Here is a 22,319-nt window from a genome sequence, read left to right as displayed (position 1 = left end):
TGATTGGCTAAAGGCACCCTGCCTTTGGCCAATCATGGCTCTGACAGGACATTGTGCTGTAATTGGCCAAAGCATACAGGTCAGGTGCATGCTTTGGCCAATAATCATCAATCAGTGCACTGAAACAGCGCAGTGCATTATGGGGCGCTCATCGGCAGGCGAACTTCCCACCGAGCACCCCATTTGTTCATATGTTCAGCGAACACACGAACAGATGATGTTCGAGTCAAACTTATGTTCGACTGGAACATAAAGCCCACCCCTAATTACTGGATTCAGATGTTGGTTTTGAGGTTGAGGAAGGTAGGAACATGAGCCTACAGAGAGGGGAGAACACTGGTACACAAATTGGCAGTCATGTTCCTCCAGCCACAACATATTGCCAAGTTGTCTCCAGTGATAATGAGGATGGAGGAGATGATGATGAGGTCACTGACGCGACTTGGGTGCCGGTTAGAGCAGAGGAGGAAAGTGAGGGTGAGGAAAAACCCCAACAAGGCAGTCATCACGGAAGAGTAGAGAGCAGCCACCCTATTTCATCACATTGTGCAGCTTTTATCTCCCGGCACCCTTTCCAGAGCTCAGCTGTTTGGCCCTTTTTTAGCACATGTGCAGTCGATCGCAATTTGCAAATTTTGTCTCAAGCACATCAGTCTTGGCAAAAACTCCAGCCATTTGGGTACCACATGCTAGACAAGAAGACATTTTACCTCCCACCACTCGCCCGTTGGCAAGAGCACCTGAAAGCCACACAAAAGGGGTGCAATTGTGTTCCTCCACCCTACTCACCTCAGTCTACCCCCACTATACCTCATGACCTCTCAGCAGCCTCCACTGACAGGGATGATGGTATAGTGCCGGTTGTCCCAGGTCCTTGCAGCACATCTGCCAGGAGCACACCACCAGCTGTAGACTATAGCCGGCAAATCTCTCTGCCCCATCTCATGCAGCGGAAAAAAAATACAGTCCCTGCCACCTACATGCCCAGTGTCTAAATGCAAGCTTGTCAAAGCTGCTGGCTTTACAACTTCTGCCTTTCTATCTGGTGCGGCTTGTTGGAGGAGGTGGTCCAGCTTGTTGTGCCACCACATCTCCATACAACTAGCGGTGATGATGCGAGATTTGTCAGCTCTACCCCCTCCTTCTTCTTCTCCTCCTCCTCCTCCTTCATGCCCTCTTCTGCTGAATTGTCCTATGAACCACAAGTACCCCCTAAGCATTCAAAGGGACTATTCAATGGGTCAGGTTAAAAGGTGCCATGCAGTGCTTCCGCTGGTGTTTCTAGGGGACAGGAACCACACTGGAGAAGAGATTCTTGCAGATTTGCAGGGGTAGGCCCAGAAGAGGTTCACGCCCAGCGCCAGCTGGAGCCAGGAATGGGGGGGTGCGATAATGGCACAAACCTCCTGTCCTCCCTTAGACAGGGAAAGTTGAAACATGTACCATGCCTGGCATATGTCCTCAATTTAGTGGTGCAGCATTTCTTAAATAGGTAATCAGGGTTGAAAGCAGGCCAGAAGAGTCTGTAGCCATTTCAGACCGTCATACACAGCCAGTGCTCAGTTTGCAGTCATTCAGTGGGAATTGCACCTGCCTGTAAACTGCCTGATTTTTGACATGCCCAACAGTTGGAGCTTGACTTTGGCAATTCTGCAGCAGCTGCACATGCAGCAGAGGCCCGTCAATGAGTATGACACAACAACAAGCTCAGGCCGGCTCTGCTTTTTTTTTCCCCATGCCAATAGCTTCTGATAAAGGATGCATGCACTGTACTGTCACCATTTGAGGAGGCCACAAGGGTGGTGAGCCTTGACAATGCATGCATCAGTTACACAATTCCTATTGTGTTCCTGCTGGAGCAGACTCTGCATGGCATTATGGACAGGGCACCAGAGACAGAGCAGCGGGAGGAAGAGGAGGACTTCCTTTCCTCTCAAGGCCCGCTTTATGCAGACACCATTCTTCCTGTACCACAAAACACACAAGAGGAGAGGGAGGAGGTGGTTTCTGGCAGTTTTGGAGGCATTGAAGTAGAGGAAGACATACATCAAACCTTAAGAGATGGTTTTCCATCCCCAGAACCCTTGGGAGTAGTGCATGGCTGGGAGGAGGCAGTTTCAGATACTGTAATCCTCAGTGACCCGAGGAGTCTGCTTCTCATGCCTCTGCAAATTTGCGGTGCATGGGCTTCCTCATGCTTCAAAGCCTTTGAAAGGACCGGAGAATAAGTGGCATCAAGGAGAAGGATCACTATTGGTTGGCAACCCTCCTTGACCACCGTTAAAAGGGGAAAGTCTCAGAACTCATCTTGTTCCCACAGAGGGGGAAGATGAAATCTCTTGAGGTCACCTTCAAAATGAGTTTATCTAATGCTTTTCCTTACTCTGGTAGGTTACAGTGTGGTGAAAAATGTCGTTTTGAGGCTTCTGGTGGTCAAGAGTGGAGCAGTGGGCCTACTAAGTGATGCATTTCACAATTTTTTTTAGTTTTTAGTTCTCAACGCCCAGGGCTGTCAGCTTCCACATTCCATCGGCAGCATCTGCATCATATGGTTGATGATTATCTAGGAGCAAAAACAGAAATGGAGAGCTTTCCAGTTGGATGATCAACTAGGTCATAAGAATAGACCACTGGCCAGAACTTGCCCAGTATGCAATTGAGCAGCCCTGCATCCAGCGTGCTTTCCGAACGGGCATTCAGTGCTGCCAGAGGTTTTGTTACTGATAATAGAGCAAGTCTTTCCACAGACTCCTTGGACCGGCTGACATCAAACTTAATCAGTCCTTGATTACCTTGCAGCTATGAAGCCCCGGATTAAGTGTTTTTGGGATGTACAAAACTCTTCTACTTCTAGGCTGCCTAACACTGTGGGTGTTGATTTTATCTGGAAGAAACTTTTTAGTGTAGGTTGTGTGAGACTCAGGCTGAAACCCAACGCCCAGCCTAGGTTCTTCAAAGCTCGGACGGTACCTTTAGCACTCCGAGCAGGTGTGGAAGCTGAACTAAGCCGGTTGGAGGAACAAGGTGTCATCTCAAAGGTAGAGCACAGCGAGTGGGCATCACCAGTTGTACCAGTAAAGAAAGCGAATGGGGACTTACGTAGTTGTGGCAATTTCTGCATGGCACTAAATTCTCAACTGGAGATAGACCAGTATCCCCTACCCAGAGTAGATGACATTTTTGCCTCTCTTGCAGGAGGTCAAAAGTTCACCAAGCTTGATCTCAGGCAAGCTTATTTACAGTTTGAGGTCCACCCTTCGTCCCACAAGTTTCTAACCATCAACACTCAAAAGGGACTGTATGAACACAGTCGGATGGTGTTTGGTGTAGCCTCCGCCCCCGCCATTTGGCAATGCAAAATGGATGAGATTTTGGCGGACATTCCTTTCACACAGTGCCTGTTAGATGACATGCTCATCACGGGCCTGACTGACCAGAAACACAAGCGTAACATGGAGCTTGTGTTGGCGAGACTCCAAGAACAGGGTCTAAAAGTGAACTTAGCGAAATGCCAATTCATGGTACCTAAATTGGAGTTTTGTGGCCACCTTGTGGATGCAGAGGGTATACACACCACGGAAGCCAAAGTTGATGCTTTAGTAAAAGCTCCAGCGCCAACCAACGTCCAACAGCTGCGATCATACCTGGGCTTGCTGAACTATTACCACAAATTCCTGCCAGATCTAGCACACACTTTGTTTCCGTTAAACAAGCTTTTGGAGAAAAACTCCAGATGGAACCGGTCGGCTGCATGCCAACGTGCTTTTGAAGTTTCTAAGTGAAAGCTGTTGGCATCACGCATGCTCGTGCACTATGACCTTCAAAGGCCTCTCACCTTGGCTTGTGATGCCTCACCCTATGGTCTAGGGGCTGTGCTATCTCACGTTTTACCAGATGGGTCAGAGAAGCCAGTGGCATTCGCCTCCAGGTCCTTGACAAAAGCAGAAAGCAATTACTCTCACATTGACAAAGAGGAACTAGCGCTCATATGGGCAAATAAGAAGTTTCATCTTTACCTTTATGGTAGGGAATTCACCATATTGACTGATCATAAACCACTCCTTCAGATCTTTAGCCCTGACAAAGGCATCTCCCAGACGACTGCGGCCCGTCTTCAATGCTATGCCCTATTCTTGGGAGCATATAGCATATAGGCATCTGGAATTAACTGTGGCTGGCAACTGTGTTTTATGGGGAGACCGAGTGATCGTTCCACAGACCCTCCGGAGACACATTCTGGACTTGTTACATACTGGTCATCCCGGGGGCACATGTATGAAACAAAAGGCCCGAGGCTATGTGTGGTGGGCGAACCTAGACTCCGATATCACGACATATGTGAATGCGTGTGCTGGATGTGCACAAACTGCAAGAAACCCTACTCGAGGGTGCGTCCAGCCCTGGACTTGGCCCACGGTTCCCTGGTTTCGCCTACACTTGGACTTTGAATGGGCATCAATAATCAAAAAGGTGCCTGCAAAGTGGCCTGAGGTCATTCCTGTTACCCAGCCGACGACTAAGGCGACAATTTCCATACTGTTACATCTCGCTGATACGTTTGGATACCCCAGAGAAATTGTCACAGACAACAGTGCACAATTCACAAGCCAGGAGTTTCAGAGTTTCCTGACTGCCCACAACATCAAACACAAGTTGACCGCACCTTACCACCCGGCTACAAATGGTCAAGCAGAAAGGTTTGTACAGACCTTCAAACGCTATTTCAAAGCTACTGTGGCTACATGTAAACAACAGTCCCTGTCACCCCAGCAGCTGGACTCCTTCCTTTCTGCTTACAGAAACACACCACATGCAACCACTGGGAAAACTCCAGCTGAACTTCTTTTGGGTCGGCAGCCATGGACTGTTTTGGACATGCTCCGCCCTCAAACGGTCCAGGAACATGTTCGGCAGTCCCAAGGCAAGAGGGTCGAACGCGACGAGATTCCCCAGTTTACAGCCCAGCAAAAGGTATGGGCCCGATCTTATGGCGCTTCCAACACTCGTTGGCTTCCTGCTATCGTCGCAGAGACTTTGGGACCCAAAATGTATAGGGTCCATTGTCCATAGGGTAGGTGGTTCTATTTGCAGACGGCATGCGGACCAATTGCGTCCTCGTTCTCAGCTGCCGAATCCCTGATATCGGCTGCACCTCCAGTGTCTCAAGGATCTGCTCCTACTAGATAAGGAGGCATTGAGACTGCTACTTGCCATGTTCTCCCCGTAGCGTCCCTGGAAGTTGTTCTCACATCTGGATGCGGAAGAAGCCATGTAAATCTCCTGAGTTGAAGGACTGTATGGGACAATTATTAGTTCCTGTTTTATGCCTGTTCTCGTTTTGTTGTGTTTTTTTTTTTTTTTTTTTTTTTTTTAGGGATGGATGGAAGGTGTTATACCTGAAGGGTTTCACATGTACTATTACTTTAAGGCTGGCTCCACCCAGGAGTGATGACAAGGGTCAAGGGGCAGAGTGGCCATCTTAGAGACATGCAAGAGATGCATTGATATACAGAGCTGTCCTGCAATGCATGTTGGAGTGTACAGTGAGTCCTGAATAAACATCCGTTGTTCCAGACCAGAGTCCTGTGTCTCTCACAACACGGAGAATATAACAGTTTCATTGGTACAAAACGCCTGAAGACCAACTTGCCTGCACCTATTTGACAGGTGCATATCATTTCAATTTTTGACAGCAATGCCAATTCTTACTTTCATCATAAGTACATCTCTATATGGGGTTACAATGTGAAGGCCCCACAGACACCCAAAGACCAATTTTTCTGCACCTGTTACTTCTATTATAAGTCTGAGGAAAAGACAGCAGAATTTGTATATAAAATAAAAGAACTTCTTCTCTAGGATTGGAATTTTAAGGGGAATTCAAGAAACACAGTATATGAGATATTAATTGTTTTTATGTGTTTGTGTTTATTGATTAGAAAAGATTTTTACAAATACAATTAGGACCTCCAAGTGTCCTCATAACATATATTAAAAAAAATAAAAAAACAGCCATACATAAGAAAATACATCCAATAAATCACCCATGGAAGCACTGAGCCTCCTTGGATGGTTGCTCGTTTACTAGGACCAAAAATAATCCTCATGGAGAGGGAGTATCCTCATAAAGAGGGGGTGTCCAACGTGTTTCAAACAGTTGGATGAACTTTTAGTTCTGTTCTTCCTCAGGGACGATATCCCCAGCCCTGTAAATATAATAAATAGTATGTAAGACACAACATCAAAGTAAACCAAACACATGACAGTGTTTTACTAACCCTAAGAAGATATATAGATATATATATATGCGCAGTTTTCCAATAATCGCATGATGGTATCCCAATGCCTGCACCGCAGTGATGAAAGGAGATTGCTGTCAAAATCACTGCTTCCCATGAAGACCTCTTAGCCCTTGTAGGACTGTGGGGAAAATAGGAACTGTTCCCACAGAAAATGTAATTGGTACCCTAGTTGATTAAAAATGCAAAAGATAAGGATGAGAGAATTGAAAACAGAGTCTGTTAAGAAAAAGCAGGAGTAGCCCATCACTGGTATCCTCACTCAGTGTTAATGGATTTAAAGATCAAAAACAGAGAAGGGACATTCATATCCATAATGAAGATCCTAATGTAATCCAGGTTTCTCCCAAGGAGAACACAAGGCAGAATCATATACAATATCCTCACCGTGGAAGGAGACAAACCTCCAACACATCAGAGGAAATGGTGCCGATAGCGGGCCTCGGCGTCCTCTCTAAAGGCACATCGGATGCCGCGCATGCGCCCTTTTCTTAACAGACTCTTGTTTTCAATCCTCTCATGATACATCCTTATTCAACTAGGGTACTGATTCAATTTTCTGTGGGAACAGTTCCTGTTTTCCCCACGGTCCTACAAGGGCTAAGAAGAAGTCTTTATGGGACGCAGTGATTTGACAGCAATCTCCTTTCATCACTGGGGTGCAGCGCATTGGGATACCCCCATGCGATTATAGGAAAACTGCACACATCTTCTGATTAGTATAACATTGTTATGCGTTTGGTTTATTTTGTGATATTGTGTATTACATACTATTTATTATATCTACAGAGGTGGGGGGGGGGGGGATCTCATCCCTGAGGAAAACCAAACTAAAAGTTCATCCGTTTGAAGCACGTTGGACACCCCCTCTTTATGTGCATACTCTCTCCATGAGGATAGTTTTGGGTCCTAGTAAATGTGCAACCATCCAAGCAGGCTCAGCGCTTCCATGGGTGATTTATTGAATGTATTTTCTTATGTATGACTTGGTTTTTATGTATGAGGACACTTGGAGGTCCTAATTGTATTTGGAAAATTTTTTCTAATCAATAAACATAAGTTCATCTCATACACTGTTTCTTAAATTGCCCTTAAAATCCCAGTCCTAAAGAAGTTCTTTTGTTCTAGATACAAAATTTCTGTGATGGTGGCAATATATACCCTCAGTGCTAGAGGTTCAATTAGCAAGACACCAGAATTTATCAAAAAAAAAAAAAACTTGTTTCCAGTGCACTGCATTTTTTTTGTCATGCAGACTGGCTCCCTAAAGGGTTTTACAAAACTTGCAGGGGAAAAAAAAAAAAAAAAAAAAAAAAAAAAAAAGTAATTTTTGGCTTTAACCACTTAAGCCCCGGAGGATTTTCCTGCTAAACGACCAGGGGGTATTTTGCGATTCGGCACTGCGTGACTTTAACGGACAATTGCGCGGTCGTGCGACGCTGTACCTAAACAAATTTGGCATCCTTTTTTTCCCACAAACAGAGCTTTCTTTTGGTGGTATTTGATCACCCGTGCGATTTTTACTTTTTGCGCTATAAACAAAAAAAAGAGCGTTTATTTTGCAAAAATAACAATATTTTTCACATTTTTTTTATATGAAATTCCCCAAAAAAAAAAAAAAAAAAAAAGTAAAAATCAAAATTTTAAATTTTCAGCCAATTTGTTTTATGTTACCTATGTTTGGTTTTAAAAAAAAAATAAAATAAAAAACGCAAAAAGCGTATTTTGATTGGTTTGCGCAAAAGTTATCGCGTTTACTAACAAAGGGAAAGATGTCATTTTTGGTGTTTTTTTTAACGTGTAATGGCGGCGATCTGCGATTTTTTTTTGCGGTACTGCGACATTGGGGCGGATAGATCGGACCCTTGACTGACACTTTTGGGGTTACCAGTGACCAGCTATACATATGCACTGTTACTGTAAAAATACACTGGTAGTTTATTTGGGAGGGAGGGGCTGTGTGTCCCTAGGGGCGTGCTTTCTACTGTGATTGGCTGTGGCTCTAGCTGTAAGGACACTGATCTACATACTAGATCCGAGTGATCGGTGTCTTTACAGCGAGGAGAATGACAGGCAGCTTGTTTACACAAGCTGCCTGACATTCTCCCTCTCCCCCGCCGATCGCCGAGTGACCAGCAGACATCGGGTCCGCTGGTCACACGCGGGGGGGGGGGGGGTCCGTTACCGCGCGGGCTCGCTCCCCAGAGCCTCACAGGCGAGCGACGTAGACCTACGTCACTCTGCCTGTGAGGGGCCGACTGCCGCAGTAAATATACTGTGAGCAGTCGGCAAGCGGTTAAGGCAATAATTGCTGCTGCAGCAGCTTCTATGCACACTACAAATGTGCCACTCTACAGGCAGTGTAAGGGAACCCCCTATATTGAAAGAAATGTTCCTTTTTTTATGCCTTCATCACTTTAAGATTCAGTAAATCACTGCTCATTTACAATAAAATTTTACAAACTTTCCCCCATTGGTTAATGTCCCCCTGGGCAGTACACCCAGGCCCCACCATAACTATTGTATGCCCAATTACTTGCATACAAATTTTCAAAGTGGGCACCTTGATTTTTCCAGTTTGGGTCCTATAGACTTCAATGGGGCTAGTTATTCAGTTCTGAACTTTTGCAACGTTCAAAAGTTCGGGTGCAACCCAAACAGGGGGATCGTTCAGCCCATCCCTTGTAGGGAATAACCTGGTTATTGTAATGGCTGAATTTGCATTGCATTTGGACCAAAGCTGCACAGGACTATTTGGTCTGAAGCAGAATCGGATCACATGGGTGTTCACAACTAATCAATCAATTATGTCTGAATTGACAGTTTGCACTGCGCTATGCAAACTGATTTGGGGGGGGGGGGGTTAATTGACACCCCCAGCAGTTTGCATATGGCAGTGTTAACAGCCCACGAATCAAGTGCGATGTGGGAACCCAGTGAATTTGCAGGCTTCCTACATCGCATGTGTGAACCAGCACTTGGGACCAAAACTTTAGGGCTGCATGCATTATACATGCCAGTCATGCAGCTAACTTGTTCTAAGGCAGAACTGCAACCAACTACATTTTAGATGAAACATTTAGAAGACTCACTAGCTAGGAGAATTTCAGGCGACCCCCACTTCAGGAGATCCTTACTTTTGTCCTAGTTAGTAGCAAGGGAAAGGTCTCCCTTACAGAGACCCAGACCACAAAAGGTGTCCAAAGTCAGTCATCTTTATCCTTGATATCCATCACAGTGCCCTTATGGCTCTAGCCTGAAGTGGTGCGAAAAAAAAAAAAAAAAAAAAAAAAAAAAATCCCTTCAAGTGTATTGGAACTTCTAATTGTGCTTTGTTATAGGATTGGGACTTGAGGCTGGTTAAAAAAAAAAAAAATTAAGGTCACCTATGAAAAGCAAAACTGATTTAAATGAGATTTTTTATTCTTGCACAGACAGCACATACTGTGGTTTTTTCAGAGATTTCCCAATGAACACTGCACACACTAGGGCAACAAGAAGACCGAGACATCCAACAGCCACCCACACCCAGAGCTCCACAGAGGCAGAATCTTCCTTCATCACGGCAGCTGAAACATCCCTTTGTTTGGGCCCAATTACAAGCAGAGGTCCCAGAGTGGTCACAGTTTGTCCCTCTTCTGTGTGGGGTTCTGTAGAGAAAAGTTGGGAGGTCAATCACATTTTTCTGTAGAATCTCAATTCAGTTTTGCACAAGTGTCCAAGAGTTCTCACCCATTATAGACCCCAAATTCTTATCTAGTGGACAGATTAGGGACCAAGGTTGGTTATAACCCCTGGGTTTTTACCAGCTGAGCCTTTTAAAGCTCTCATTCTAATTAGGCAAGGACAGAACAGACTCACCTGGTGGCACAAGCAATACAGACATCAGGGTTCTAGTCTTGACCTTGTGGTGCCACCCATGTCCCTTGAAGCTCTTACAGCTGCCCCACTTTCCATATTACTAGGACCATAAAACAAGATCTAACTCTACAAGGTCTTATTAGGCAATACTTCAAAGCCAAGACCCAAAAACAATAAAGCATCCCATTGAGATTGTAGTTCCTAGAGGAGCTGTTCAAAAGGATGTCCTGAATCCTGTTGGCACAGGAATAGAGTGAAGGTATCAGGACTCCTGATACCTTCACTATTCCTGTGCCAACAGGTTCCCTTCTCAGTTTCAGCTCTCTAATAGACCACCAGGGCAAGTCTTCTAGTGGAGGACACCTGGTGGTTCTAACCCTTCCTTCCTCACTGTCAAAGAAGCTTATTGCTTTAGGTAGAAGGGAAATGAAGTGCAATGTAATCTAGTAGCAATCTAACCTCATTAGTTTCATCTAGGACCCTCTAGAGCAGATAACCTAAATGTAAAAAGTTGTGTCAAAGATGCATGGCAATACTTTTCCATGTGCTCACTGAAGAACCTTTCCTTTTTACATAAAACAATCTCATCTCACCTACAGCCATACCATTACATACAAACAGTATATATCATATATTAAGTAAAAACTCTCACCATCCAAAGCTTCTCTTTTCCCAAATGCTCTTGGTCTTCCATGTCGTCTGCTTCCTCCTGGAAGCAGACTAGAAGGGTTGTTGCAGGTGCCTGTACCACAACACTGGCAGATATTGCTGGGGCCCTCAACTGCAGACCAGCTAGAGGAGACAGTACAACAGTAATGGTCTGAACAGTGCCTACATTTGAGATGTTACCCCAAAATGTCATTCTGGCTATACCATATACTTGTATGAAAGTGTATTCTTTGCATTGCTTCCTTTGTGTAAAATCTCTGGTGTTCTGCCAGTCCCTCTGCTTTAATAAAAACTGACCATGCCAAGCAGGAGAGCACACCGATTAGTTCTCTAGCCGCGTTAGGACTCAGCCCACTCTCCAATGTTTCGATTTGTCCGGACACCCCTCCTGCACAGCCATTTACTGGGAAGCTCAGTGTACTGTTGCTGCTCATCCCCCCAGCTCTTATGCAACTGAGAACAGAGGGAATGGGATCACTTAATAGTTATGGATAATGTTTATACACACACATTTCTGCCTAATTTCTATTTAAAACTGAATGGATTGAGAACTTGTAATCACTTAAAAGTTCTGATGAAAAAAAAAAAAAAATGCTGTAGAGTATAGGTTACCTTGTTAGAGCAGGACAACTTGAGCTCATTCGTACCAGCAGCTAAAGTGCACTTTCACCCAAAAGGAGAAGCTTATCTGCCTCCTGCCACATTTGGCACCTTTTACAGGAACCTGGTTTTGACAAGTACCCACTCCTGGCTCAGTTTGCTGTGGTGGTGAAAGGCAGAAGTTCAGCTTCTCCCCCCCCCCCCCCACCCACAGCCAGGCCCATTCAGAGTGCAGTGCGATTCATGCATGCACCGAAACTGTGGAGCTACAAAGCTTCACTACTCGTTTCCCCTTTGCCAAGATGGTGGCAGCAGCACCCAAGAGCCAGTTTAAGAATCTGCTTGGGTGAGGAAATGCTGAATGCCTAGACAGTATTCTAATAGTAAAAAAGTCAGCAGCTACAGTTATTGGTAGCTGTAATTTTTGGGGTGGGCTGGAACTCTTGAAGATCACTACAGTGTGGGATTTAGTCTACCCTTTAAAAACCTAGCTCCCTTCTCCCAAAAGGACATACCTGTAACAGTATACCAGGCCCGATTTTCTTCAGCTGGTGATGTTGAAGAAAAATAAAAGAGCAACTAAAAAGCCGCTGGATTGCTTTTACATGTGGCAGACTGGGGACCTCCCACCACCACTCTCCCATCTCACCAGAGAGCCCAGGAGTGAAGCCGGCAGTTCCACTGGCTTACCATAGTGATGACTGGGGACCAGAAAGTCTAGCCTATTGTCTAAGAAAACAGAACCAAGTACTTTGTCACTTCCAGTTACTGGCCTGTGAAAGCATCCATCACATTGATCTTGGTTTACTCTGCCCTTAAAAGCGCCTGCTCAAAGAGCTAAAGTCTGACATCAGTCGGTCAAGTCTGACATCAGTCGGTCAAGTCTGACATCAGTCGGTCAAGTCTGACATCAGTCGGTCAAGTCTGACATCAGTCGGTCAAGTCTGACATCAGTCGGTCAAGTCTGACATCAGTCGGTCAAGTCTGACATCAGTCGGTCAAGTCTGACATCAGTCGGTCAAGTCTGACATCAGTCGGTCAAGTCTGACATCAGTCGGTCAAGTCTGACATCAGTCGGTCAAGTCTGACATCAGTCGGTCAAGTCTGACATCAGTCGGTCAAGTCTGACATCAGTCGGTCAAGTCTGACATCCGTCGGTCAAGTCTGACATCCGTCGGTCAAGTCTGACATCCGTCGGTCAAGTCTGACATCCGTCGGTCAAGTCTGACATCCGTCGGTCAAGTCTGACATCCGTCGGTCAAGTCTGACATCCGTCGGTCAAGTCTGACATCCGTCGGTCAAGTCTGACATCCGTCGGTCAAGTCTGACATCCGTCGGTCAAGTCTGACATCCGTCGGTCAAGTCTGACATCCGTCGGTCAAGTCTGACATCCGTCGGTCAAGTCTGACATCCGTCGGTCAAGTCTGACATCCGTCGGTCAAGTCTGACATCCGTCGGTCAAGTCTGACATCCGTCGGTCAAGTCTGACATCCGTCGGTCAAGTCTGACATCCGTCGGTCAAGTCTGACATCCGTCGGTCAAGTCTGACATCAGTCGGTCAAGTCTGACATCAGTCGGTCAAGTCTGACATCAGTCGGTCAAGTCTGACATCAGTCGGTCAAGTCTGACATCAGTCGGTCAAGTCTGACATCAGTCGGTCAAGTCTGACATCAGTCGGTCAAGTCTGACATCAGTCGGTCAAGTCTGACATCAGTCGGTCAAGTCTGACATCAGTCGGTCAAGTCTGACATCAGTCGGTCAAGTCTGACATCAGTCGGTCAAGTCTGACATCAGTCGGTCAAGTCTGACATCAGTCGGTCAAGTCTGACATCAGTCGGTCAAGTCTGACATCAGTCGGTCAAGTCTGACATCAGTCGGTCAAGTCTGACATCAGTCGGTCAAGTCTGACATCAGTCGGTCAAGTCTGACATCAGTCGGTCAAGTCTGACATCAGTCGGTCAAGTCTGACATCAGTCTGCCCATGCAGTCACAAGGGCCAGACATCACAATTGATAAGTTAATATATTCCCCCCCCCCCCCTCCATTAAAAAAAATAAGCACCTCAAGAACAAAGGCGACCATATATAAAAGTTGGGCATGCATATGTAAACTGTTTCACCATACACAAGAGATTCTAGCACTAGGCCTGAATAACTAGAATAACCTGTAAATTCTTATACTGTAGTTTGGTGTTCCACAAGTGTGCACAATATGCTCTTACCAAACTTGGCATGATTTTTGGTGTCTGCTGAGGAAATACGCAAACACCCGCCATTTTATTTAGAGCCCCTATGTTGGGTGGGGGGGTTGTTTAAGAAATTTTCCCACAAAAAAAAAAAAAAAAAAAAAAGTTTGTGTGAGAAGTGTCAGACTAGGCCTGGTGTGAAGTGGCTGGGCTCACATGGCAGATTAACAGCATGGGGATTTCTTGCTGGCTGATAAAAAGAAACTGCCTTTGTTAAATATCAAGTCTTTTCTGATATGGACTTACCTGGTACCCAATATACCAACTATGTCGTTCTAGAAAGCAATATTAGATGGTGACCAACTGGATACCAGGTGTCATCACAGCTCACATCTTCTTGTTGGAAGTGCACCTAGGTGTCTGGTCCCAACAAGCAGATGTATGGCACCATACCCATAATACAAATCATACCAACACTGAAGGCTCTCAGGCGTAGGTGAGAAGACCAGGTCCATGGAGGTTTCTGAACAGCCAGAATTAATGTAAATAGTATGGAAAAACCAACACAGCAGATGCAGCCTGTACACCATTTACATTTATCCATGAAAACCTCCAGCTTTTCGTCTCGATGGGGGTGTGGGGGGGGGGGGGTGTTTGAATGGAAATCAGGAAACCATTTAATTACAATCTCACCTTTGTGTAGCTTTGCTATAGGAACAGGCCTTGTTCATGGCATCAGGGATCTGGGTGGCTGCAGCAGCTCTCAGGTAACAGGTTATGTAGATCTGGATTAGGAAATAGTGAATGGATTAGAAATTAGTATTAATCTGTTCTTACACAAGGCACCCATCTATTGAACAATTCAACTAGGCCTCACCAGAGATGCATCATTTCCTAGGAATCGGAAAGCATCCACTGTGAATTGTAGCTTGTCTGGCTCAACCCTTGGGGTGATGAAAGCTGAAGAGGAGTCATCTTGTATTCCATCTACTAGACACCTGCAGAGAATAGTCAGTTAGAGTGGGGTCATTAAGGAAACCCTCCCCCCCCCCCCTCACTAAAGACATACCCATTGTTTGCAATGATGTCATAACTAGGAGCAGAGGTGGGATCAGGTGATATGGTGGCCACACATTGGTCAATGTACAGGATCAGTCCAACATGGTTCTGAGTGTCCACAGAGGCCTCTATGTAGAGGATGTCTCCAAGCTGGTAGATGGGAGAACTTCTAGGGCCACTCCAGTCCACTATAGACATAACAGGGGGTTAGATTATAAAGTTCAGACATTCCCCCCTAATCTTACTTACTCAACTCACCAGTCATTAGCCTCAAGGAGAAGGACAGCCTCTCCTCTGAGGTCACTGTGCTGCTGAATGGAACCCACGTTGGCTCAATGGCTTTGCTGCTCACATTGGCATGCCTATACAGAGGACAGAATGGATGTAAATGAGCTAGAAGTGCAACCATGTCAATTTCACAGGTAGATATTAACCATTTTAATGGCAAGTGCCACTTTACAAAGGAAAATATTCAAATAGCAATATGGTAGCTGTCATTGGCAGCTTGTCATTTATCAGGACACAATCTAGCAAGTTACTGACAATTAGTATGAAGGACAATAGTAAAGACTGCTTTACTCATTTTGCTGGGCAGCATCTTACAATAGAATGCCAGATTCAGTACAACATCCCTGAAGCCTGTGCCTCCAAGTTCAAGTGAACAATATTCATTAAATTTGTCCCCAGATTCCCTTAATTCCTAGTTTTCAGACTAGGATTGACAACATGATCAACTCTTTCAACAAGGAACATGGATACATGCCAGACAGACAACTGAACACTACCATCTTCACCATGGGGTCTAAAGCTATGAAGAGACTTGTGGTAGGTGCAGTGGCAGTAAACTCAAGAACCCAGTGCAGAAATCAGAACTGTATTGAAGTAGTTCAGTAATGCATAAACCTTGTGGGAAGATAACCCAACTGGCAATGCAACAGGATGTACAGAGAGTAATAGCTGTAGGTCTCAGCCCAACATATGTCTTGAGGGGGCTGAATTTGGCCTGGCTACACCCAAGTATGGATGGCATGCCCCTGCACTTCCCCTACTTTTCTGGAACCCCTCCCAGATGCCAAGCACTGTCGGGGACAGACAGGTGACCTGTCCCAACTATCCACATGGGAAATATGCACCAAACCAAGGCTCCTAAATTGACTGACCCAAGATTGCCACCAAAACACTGGCATCCAGATTCTGCCCCTGATCGAGGAGGTCATAAAGGAATGGGTCCCCCCCCCCCTCTGCCCAAAACATATCACCAGCAGTGGAGAAAATAGATGCCCCTTCCCTTCAAAAGGTATTCCATGATTGTCAATGCTAATCCTCCCACCACCACTCTAGCAATAGAAGGTATTGGCAATTACTGCAATAGGAGGTGCTAGGTTGTAATTAATGTAGTAAACAGGTAGTTCCGTAGTACTAAAAGCAAAGGCTTTAGGACCCATATAGAAAATGGGCTACCAATATAACATCTTAATTGTGGTGCACTGCATGCATCAGCTTAATGGGCTGAAGGCTCCATTCACACTTAAGCAAGTTTGGACATCACAAGTTGTTCCCCATGTTTTCCAATTATAACCATTTATATCTGCACAATTAGTTGCAGCAATTTCAAAGTAGTTCATGCACTACTTGGTCATGCAAATTAGGGCCATAGACTTCAATATTAACCCTTAGACGTTGCATGTTCTAATGAACAACTCCTGCACACAAGTTGCATTGTATAAAGTCAGAGTAGTAGCCAAGTAGTACTCCAAATTGGGTGCAATTGGAGTCGTACAAGCATGAATGGGCCCTTAAAGTAGAACTACAGGCAAAACTTCTCATTTTTGATAGAGCAAGGGAGGGTTATAACCCCCCATCAATTTTTCCTCCATCTGTGCCATTGCAGAAATTTCCCTTCACTTCCTGTCCCATAGCCAAACAGGAAGTAAAAAGGAAATCCCTGCAAATTAGGGAATTCCTTAGGGACACCCAGATAACCAGAACTAGTGTCCCCACTGGAAGATTTCCCTCTTACTTTTCTTGGACATCCAAAAATTTTGATTTTTTTGCTTTTGAGGTAAAGAGTGAATCTCCCCAATGGGAGCACACCTGCAATAATTGACAGGGGTTATAATCCCTCTAGACTATGCAAAACAAAAAGTCTTGCCTTTAGTTATACTTTAAGGTTTTTGCTGTCTGTATCCTTAAGATTAGTGACCACCCTCAGACAAAACCCAAACATTTTCAGGGTGTCACCCAAGAGGCATAGGCGGCTATCCAAATGGACACTTGTTCCAGTGGAGAGATTCTTGCTCCATTGTGCCTACAGAACACTATGTGAAGGAAAATCTCTTGAACAGGACAGAAGCAAAAAATATGACAGGTGTACTGTTTCTGGTGAAAGGTTTGTCTAGAGATTAGTAAAGATGCATTGTTAGGACCTGCATCAAGCCCCCTAGTGTAGACTCACCTGTAGTAGTAGCACATTATAGGAACCACAGCTGGGTTGGTTCTAATGATTGGAATGGAGGAGGTTGGGCTGTAGGTCAGGTTGGTAACATAGATCACCCAGTCTTGCATCATCTGTGTACATAAGAGCAGAACATTACAAATACACTGCAGCACTCATGAGACATCCATTGATCTCCACTTGCATAGACTAGCCATCATGCTAAGGAAACAGGTTTTTGAATCTTATCAGGTCAGCAACCCTGGACAGCCTTTTAAAGGACTATTTTGTACAGGTCCTCTGAAATGGTGTCAGGTTCTTTAAACCCTGACGCAACTTAAAAAACGCAGATGCATTTTTATTGGACTTCTTCTAGAAAGTATCAACTCCATAGCACAGCTCCCTTACATATTGTAGCCCCCTCTAAGAAGAGCCTAGTTAATCTGCTGGCTGAACTAACATTTTATGTAGCCGATGTGGGAGAAGCTAATCACAAAGTAACGGCTCCTAGCAGTCAGCAGAATATAAAAGTCCTAAAGCTAATAAGCCATACTTAAGCAGCCCTGAAACAAAAGGAAAAAGGTCAGCAACAAGTTAAATTGAGCAAGAAGTTTAGGGTTTTTATTATTTTCCCCTCATTTTTGTTACCTTTGGTGTACATGGGAACGAGGGCCAGTGGTCCCCCTCTAATTACTCCATTACATCTCAAGAGAAGTATAAATGAAAAAACAAAGTAAAATTCCTTTAAGTGTAAACGTTAGCATGTAGGGGGATTACCTGCACAGTGTTGCCACAATCCTGGAGGCTAATCTGGAAGATAACATTGTCAGCACTTTGTGAGTTCGGCTTGCAGCCTTGGGGTCCCAGGCTCAGATCAGAAGGTTTCACTAGCTTTCCAGTCCCATAAAAATCCACCATGACATTGACCACCATGCTGTCCTCTTCACACTGGACACTGACAGGGGAACTAGGAGAACTTACAGGTGGGGGCTGCTGGCGGGGCCTCCCAATAGCACGTCCACCAGGTGAACCCCACTGAGCACCACCTCTAGAAGCCCCAAACCCATATACAGGCTCATTACCTCCCTGGGAAACTCCTCTAGAAGACCCCTGGCTCTGGCCAGGTACAGCCCGTTGGTAATTCCTCCACCAGTCTGACTGGCGCCTGTGTCTCATGCCATCTCCAGCACATCCAAAGCCTGGCCCATAAACCAGGGCCAGAAGAAACATCCACCTGCCATAAGCCCTCACTCCTAGACCCATCCTGCTTACAAGAGAAAATACAATAAAGGAGGAAGCAAGAGCTACCTTTTATACCCCTCCCACCAGTCACTAATACCCCCCAGCTGGGGCAAATCATTACCACACCCAAATGGCTGCCTCACCTAGCACAGAGCTAAAGAAGGCTACACATTATACAACTTTCTGGTATAATTTTCCTTTTGATTTACAAAGCCCATATACTATGAGAACACCTAAACACTTTCTATTTATATGCATCCAGGCAGGTCCTTGCATTACATAAATCTAAAGGAAATTGAACAATAATAATTGTATATGATTATATGTTGTGTATTCAGGTAAGGCTCAATTCAAACTTGTGCGACTTGTAATGCAACTTTGGATATCAAAGTCGCATGACAAGTCGCTCCCTATTTTTTCCAATGATAATCATCTTATATATGCGCAACTTAAAGTTGCAGCAACTTCAGAGTAGTTCATGCACTACTTTGGTCTGACTTTCATGCAACTTGAGGGCCATAGACTTCAATGTTAACCCTCAGAAGTTGCTTGAATGTCCTACCTAAATGTTATACAATGCAACTTGTGTGCAACAGTTGTCCATTATCACTGATCAAAGTAATAGCCAAGTTGCACCCATCCAAAGTTGCATTAAAGTTGCACTACAAAGTCGGCGCAACTTTTGGAGACTTAAAGCGGTAGTAAACTCAGACAATGAAACCACATGTCCATAGCATGTCAATGGGGAAGGAGTCTTGCGGGATCTTGGGGCTGACTCTGACAGAAGGAAATGACACAGCCCCAGCATAGACCCAGCATTTTTCCGGCAGCCTAAGCTAGCCTGAAAATAAGGAATAACGGTGCTTGCATAAAAAATAACAAAAAATACAATAGCCTGCTATTATTAATTTAAAGAAACATGATCAAAATGGTGATACAACTGCTTTAAGCTACATGGTAAATCTCTTGATGTTGGGAGAGTTAACCACTTGCTGGAGATTATCAGTAGCTTAGTCCTGCTGCTAAAATCGCTAGAGATCACTAGGAGCATCAAATGACTGCAAAACAGATGATACCAATGGCTCTCCATGAAGTACGCTACACAACCAGCATGAATTAGCATAATCCCACTTGACTGCTCAATGCTTCAATTGATCGCTACAAGATACTACTAGTGTAGCTTACACCCTAGGGGGCTATTTGTTTCAAGGCCCATTTATATATTAGTGGTGTGTTTAATGCACCAACGTTCCTTGCATTAAGGCAGTGGTCTCCAAACTGCAGCCTGGGGGCTGGATACAGCCCTTTGCTTTCTTTCATCCGGTCTTTGGAGCAATATTATATCCTTTGACACCAATAAAGGGGCACAGTTCCTGCCATTTAGAGATGGGTTCAGGGCTAATCACGGGCAGTGAAACATTTCCCAGTCCTCAGCTGCACAGATCCAGGAAACGTCTCGCTGCCTGTAATTAATGGTGTGCACTGTTGGCTTTCTGGTGGGATTGGGCAGGTGGGTTGGGACTAGGATCCTGAACATGCCTGAGCCCATCTCTACTCCCAATGACACCTAAGATGGGGCACAGTTCCTCCCAGTGGCACCAACAATGGGGCATGATTGCTGCCACCCAATGGCACCAATGATGTGGCACAATTCCTCTCAATGACACCAAAGATAGGGCATGGTTTACTCCCACTGATGCCGGGACATTTTCTACTTCCAATGGCCACAGCCTGCCCCCTTAAAGTCTAAAGGACAATAAACTAGACCTTTGTTTAGAAAGTTTGGAGACCCCTGTGTTATGGCATCATATTCCATTGGCACCAAATAAGCAAAGCTCATTGGGGTGCCATTCAAAATGGCAACATAACAATGTAAATCTGGCCTCAGTGACCATTTGCTGGTCCTAGTGATTAACCCCTGACCATGGTAATGGCGGGATTGGGTTTCTAAAGTCTCCTGTGTAGCTCTAGTCTTTGGGCTCATTCACATGGTTCTGTACCTTTTGCAGAGCCCTTTGCAACAGCCTTTTTCTATGCACTATGGAGTGCACACCCATTCGGGTCTATTAGGGCACACAACAGAAATCACTCGCAATGCAATGTGCATGGGTGTGCCAAATAATGTGTGTGAACACAAGCAACTTGTAAATAGGTCCTTTGGGTGGATATACACTTTGCACAGTGATGCTTGCAGTCTCATACAGTTATAACATAGGTAATGGCATGCACTGTTGTGTTTTTGCCTCCATTGCATTCCATGTCCTTGGACAAAGAAAATCTGTCTGCCAGGCATGATGGTATATCGCACTAAAACTCTTTAACTACTTCAATACCGGGCACTTTCCCTTTTGCCCCCTTATAAATCCGGCCCTGACTTCATGTGTGTTATACTGCATTACCAAGAGTGTTAGCATAGCCATATCAGGCCATGTGACTGCTATGGGGCCCAGGAGCAGAGGGGACCCAGCACTGTCTGCCTGCATTGTGATTTATGCAGCAATAGCATTTGGCAAACACGTTTGAATATAACTTGGCAAACAACTGAATATATTTTGTGAACATACTTGGTGTGATTAACACTCCCGTATCAGAGAGGATCTGAATTTAGGTTCTTCCACATGGGTGGTGGAGGGCATTAAAAACATGTGGCTGACGTCACAGATTTGATGCTCCCTGGCCAAATGCTAACATTACAGCCTGACAGGGCTGTACACAAGCACCGCTTCGGGGCCCCCCGAATTTTTAACTGTAGAGTTTGCACTGCTTGTCAAACCCACCCACTAAGATCAATGGGGCCACACCACAACTTGACTCGCAGTTGTGGTGCAGTCCCGCAATGTAAAACTGCCATTCAACAGGGTAAAAAAAAAATAGGAAAAAAGTTAAGAGTGTCAAGAGGTGGCAGTTGCATCTCCTAAACACCTGTAGCCTGCTGCTATACATCCCTCTGAAAAGCAATTGACCACAGATCACTTTTCAGAGGGCGCTAAGCATTACTACATGACTGAAAGAAGGCTGTTAATTGGAGTTTAAAGCTAGAGGGGGTTCAATCACATATAGTTATGGCCCTGTGCATTACCTTTATTTCCTGGGTCCCCAAAATGGTAATTGCTTCAGCAAAGTACATATTGCATATTTTCCACATACCCTTGGGAACCACTCACATCCTGCTCTCCTGCAACTTTCTCCTGCTATTTTATAACCAGAAAGCAGCAGGACAGGTCATTCCCTGCCGTGCAGCACACGTAAACAATGGGGTGGGATGCTGGTGACATCAGTATCCTTATATGGACATGTGCTTGTATTTAGCCATTGTCACTGACTAAATATGGGCATGTGTCCATATAAGGACACTGATATGACAACAGCATCATACTGCTTTGTTTAAATGTGCTGTAGGGAATAGAGATTGGTGAAGGGTTCAGCCTGAGCATGAGTTTAGGCTAACCATTGACTGTTTGCCAGTTCAACGAACACCCGAATTATCGGGGTGTTTGAATCTTTGTTTGGCCCGCCGAACGACCACAATGCACTGTGCCACCGCATAGTGCATTGGAAGCCCTGATTGGCCGAAGGAATGAGAGTTTTGAACAATCAGGGCACATAGCACTTTCAGAGCCATGATTGGACGCTGTCATGATGACTCTATCCAATCATGACTCATTGCTCTTAGTCACACCCCACACTATAAAAGTATTCTTCCCATAGCAGCCATTTGCAGTGTGATATTGGCGTGGAGAGAGATAGAAGAGGGTTCTGTTTAGTGCTACTAGAGAGTTCCCGTGTGCTATAGTGTGCTATTCTGATTCTATTGTCAGAATGTCAGTGTTAGGTATCAGTTTAGTGTGAATTTAGTGATAGTTCAGTCAGTTTGAGTATAGTGACCATTCATTTTTACATTAGTGTCAGTTTATTTTGTCAGGGCAGGTTTACTGCAGTATAGTTCAGTGCGTTACTGCACGTTAAGCGC

General features: G+C 45.0%; 1 protein-coding gene and 1 long non-coding RNA gene across 2 annotated transcripts in view; both read right to left on the bottom strand.

Moving 5' to 3' along the window:
- Positions 1-22,319, bottom strand: part of LOC309552384 — an 879,384-nt gene that overhangs the window by 579,762 nt on the left and 277,303 nt on the right. The window lies entirely within an intron of this gene.
- On the bottom strand, positions 9,720-18,370 carry LOC309554718 (zona pellucida sperm-binding protein 3-like; the record flags this gene model as incomplete). The annotated part of the gene is made up of 8 exons (XM_082256422.1): positions 9,720-9,949; positions 10,813-10,952; positions 14,308-14,399; positions 14,492-14,612; positions 14,684-14,861; positions 14,932-15,035; positions 17,129-17,241; positions 17,885-18,370. 8 exons carry the CDS (start codon positions 18,368-18,370, stop codon positions 9,720-9,722), a joined length of 1,464 nt encoding a protein of 487 aa, XP_082112548.1.

This window comes from Pelophylax lessonae (assembly GCF_965119305.1).
Source record: "Pelophylax lessonae genome assembly, chromosome: 4".
Classification (NCBI taxonomy): domain Eukaryota; kingdom Metazoa; phylum Chordata; class Amphibia; order Anura; family Ranidae; genus Pelophylax; species Pelophylax lessonae.
Note: the sequence above shows the minus strand (reverse complement) of the source record. Positions and strands in the feature narration are given on the sequence as shown.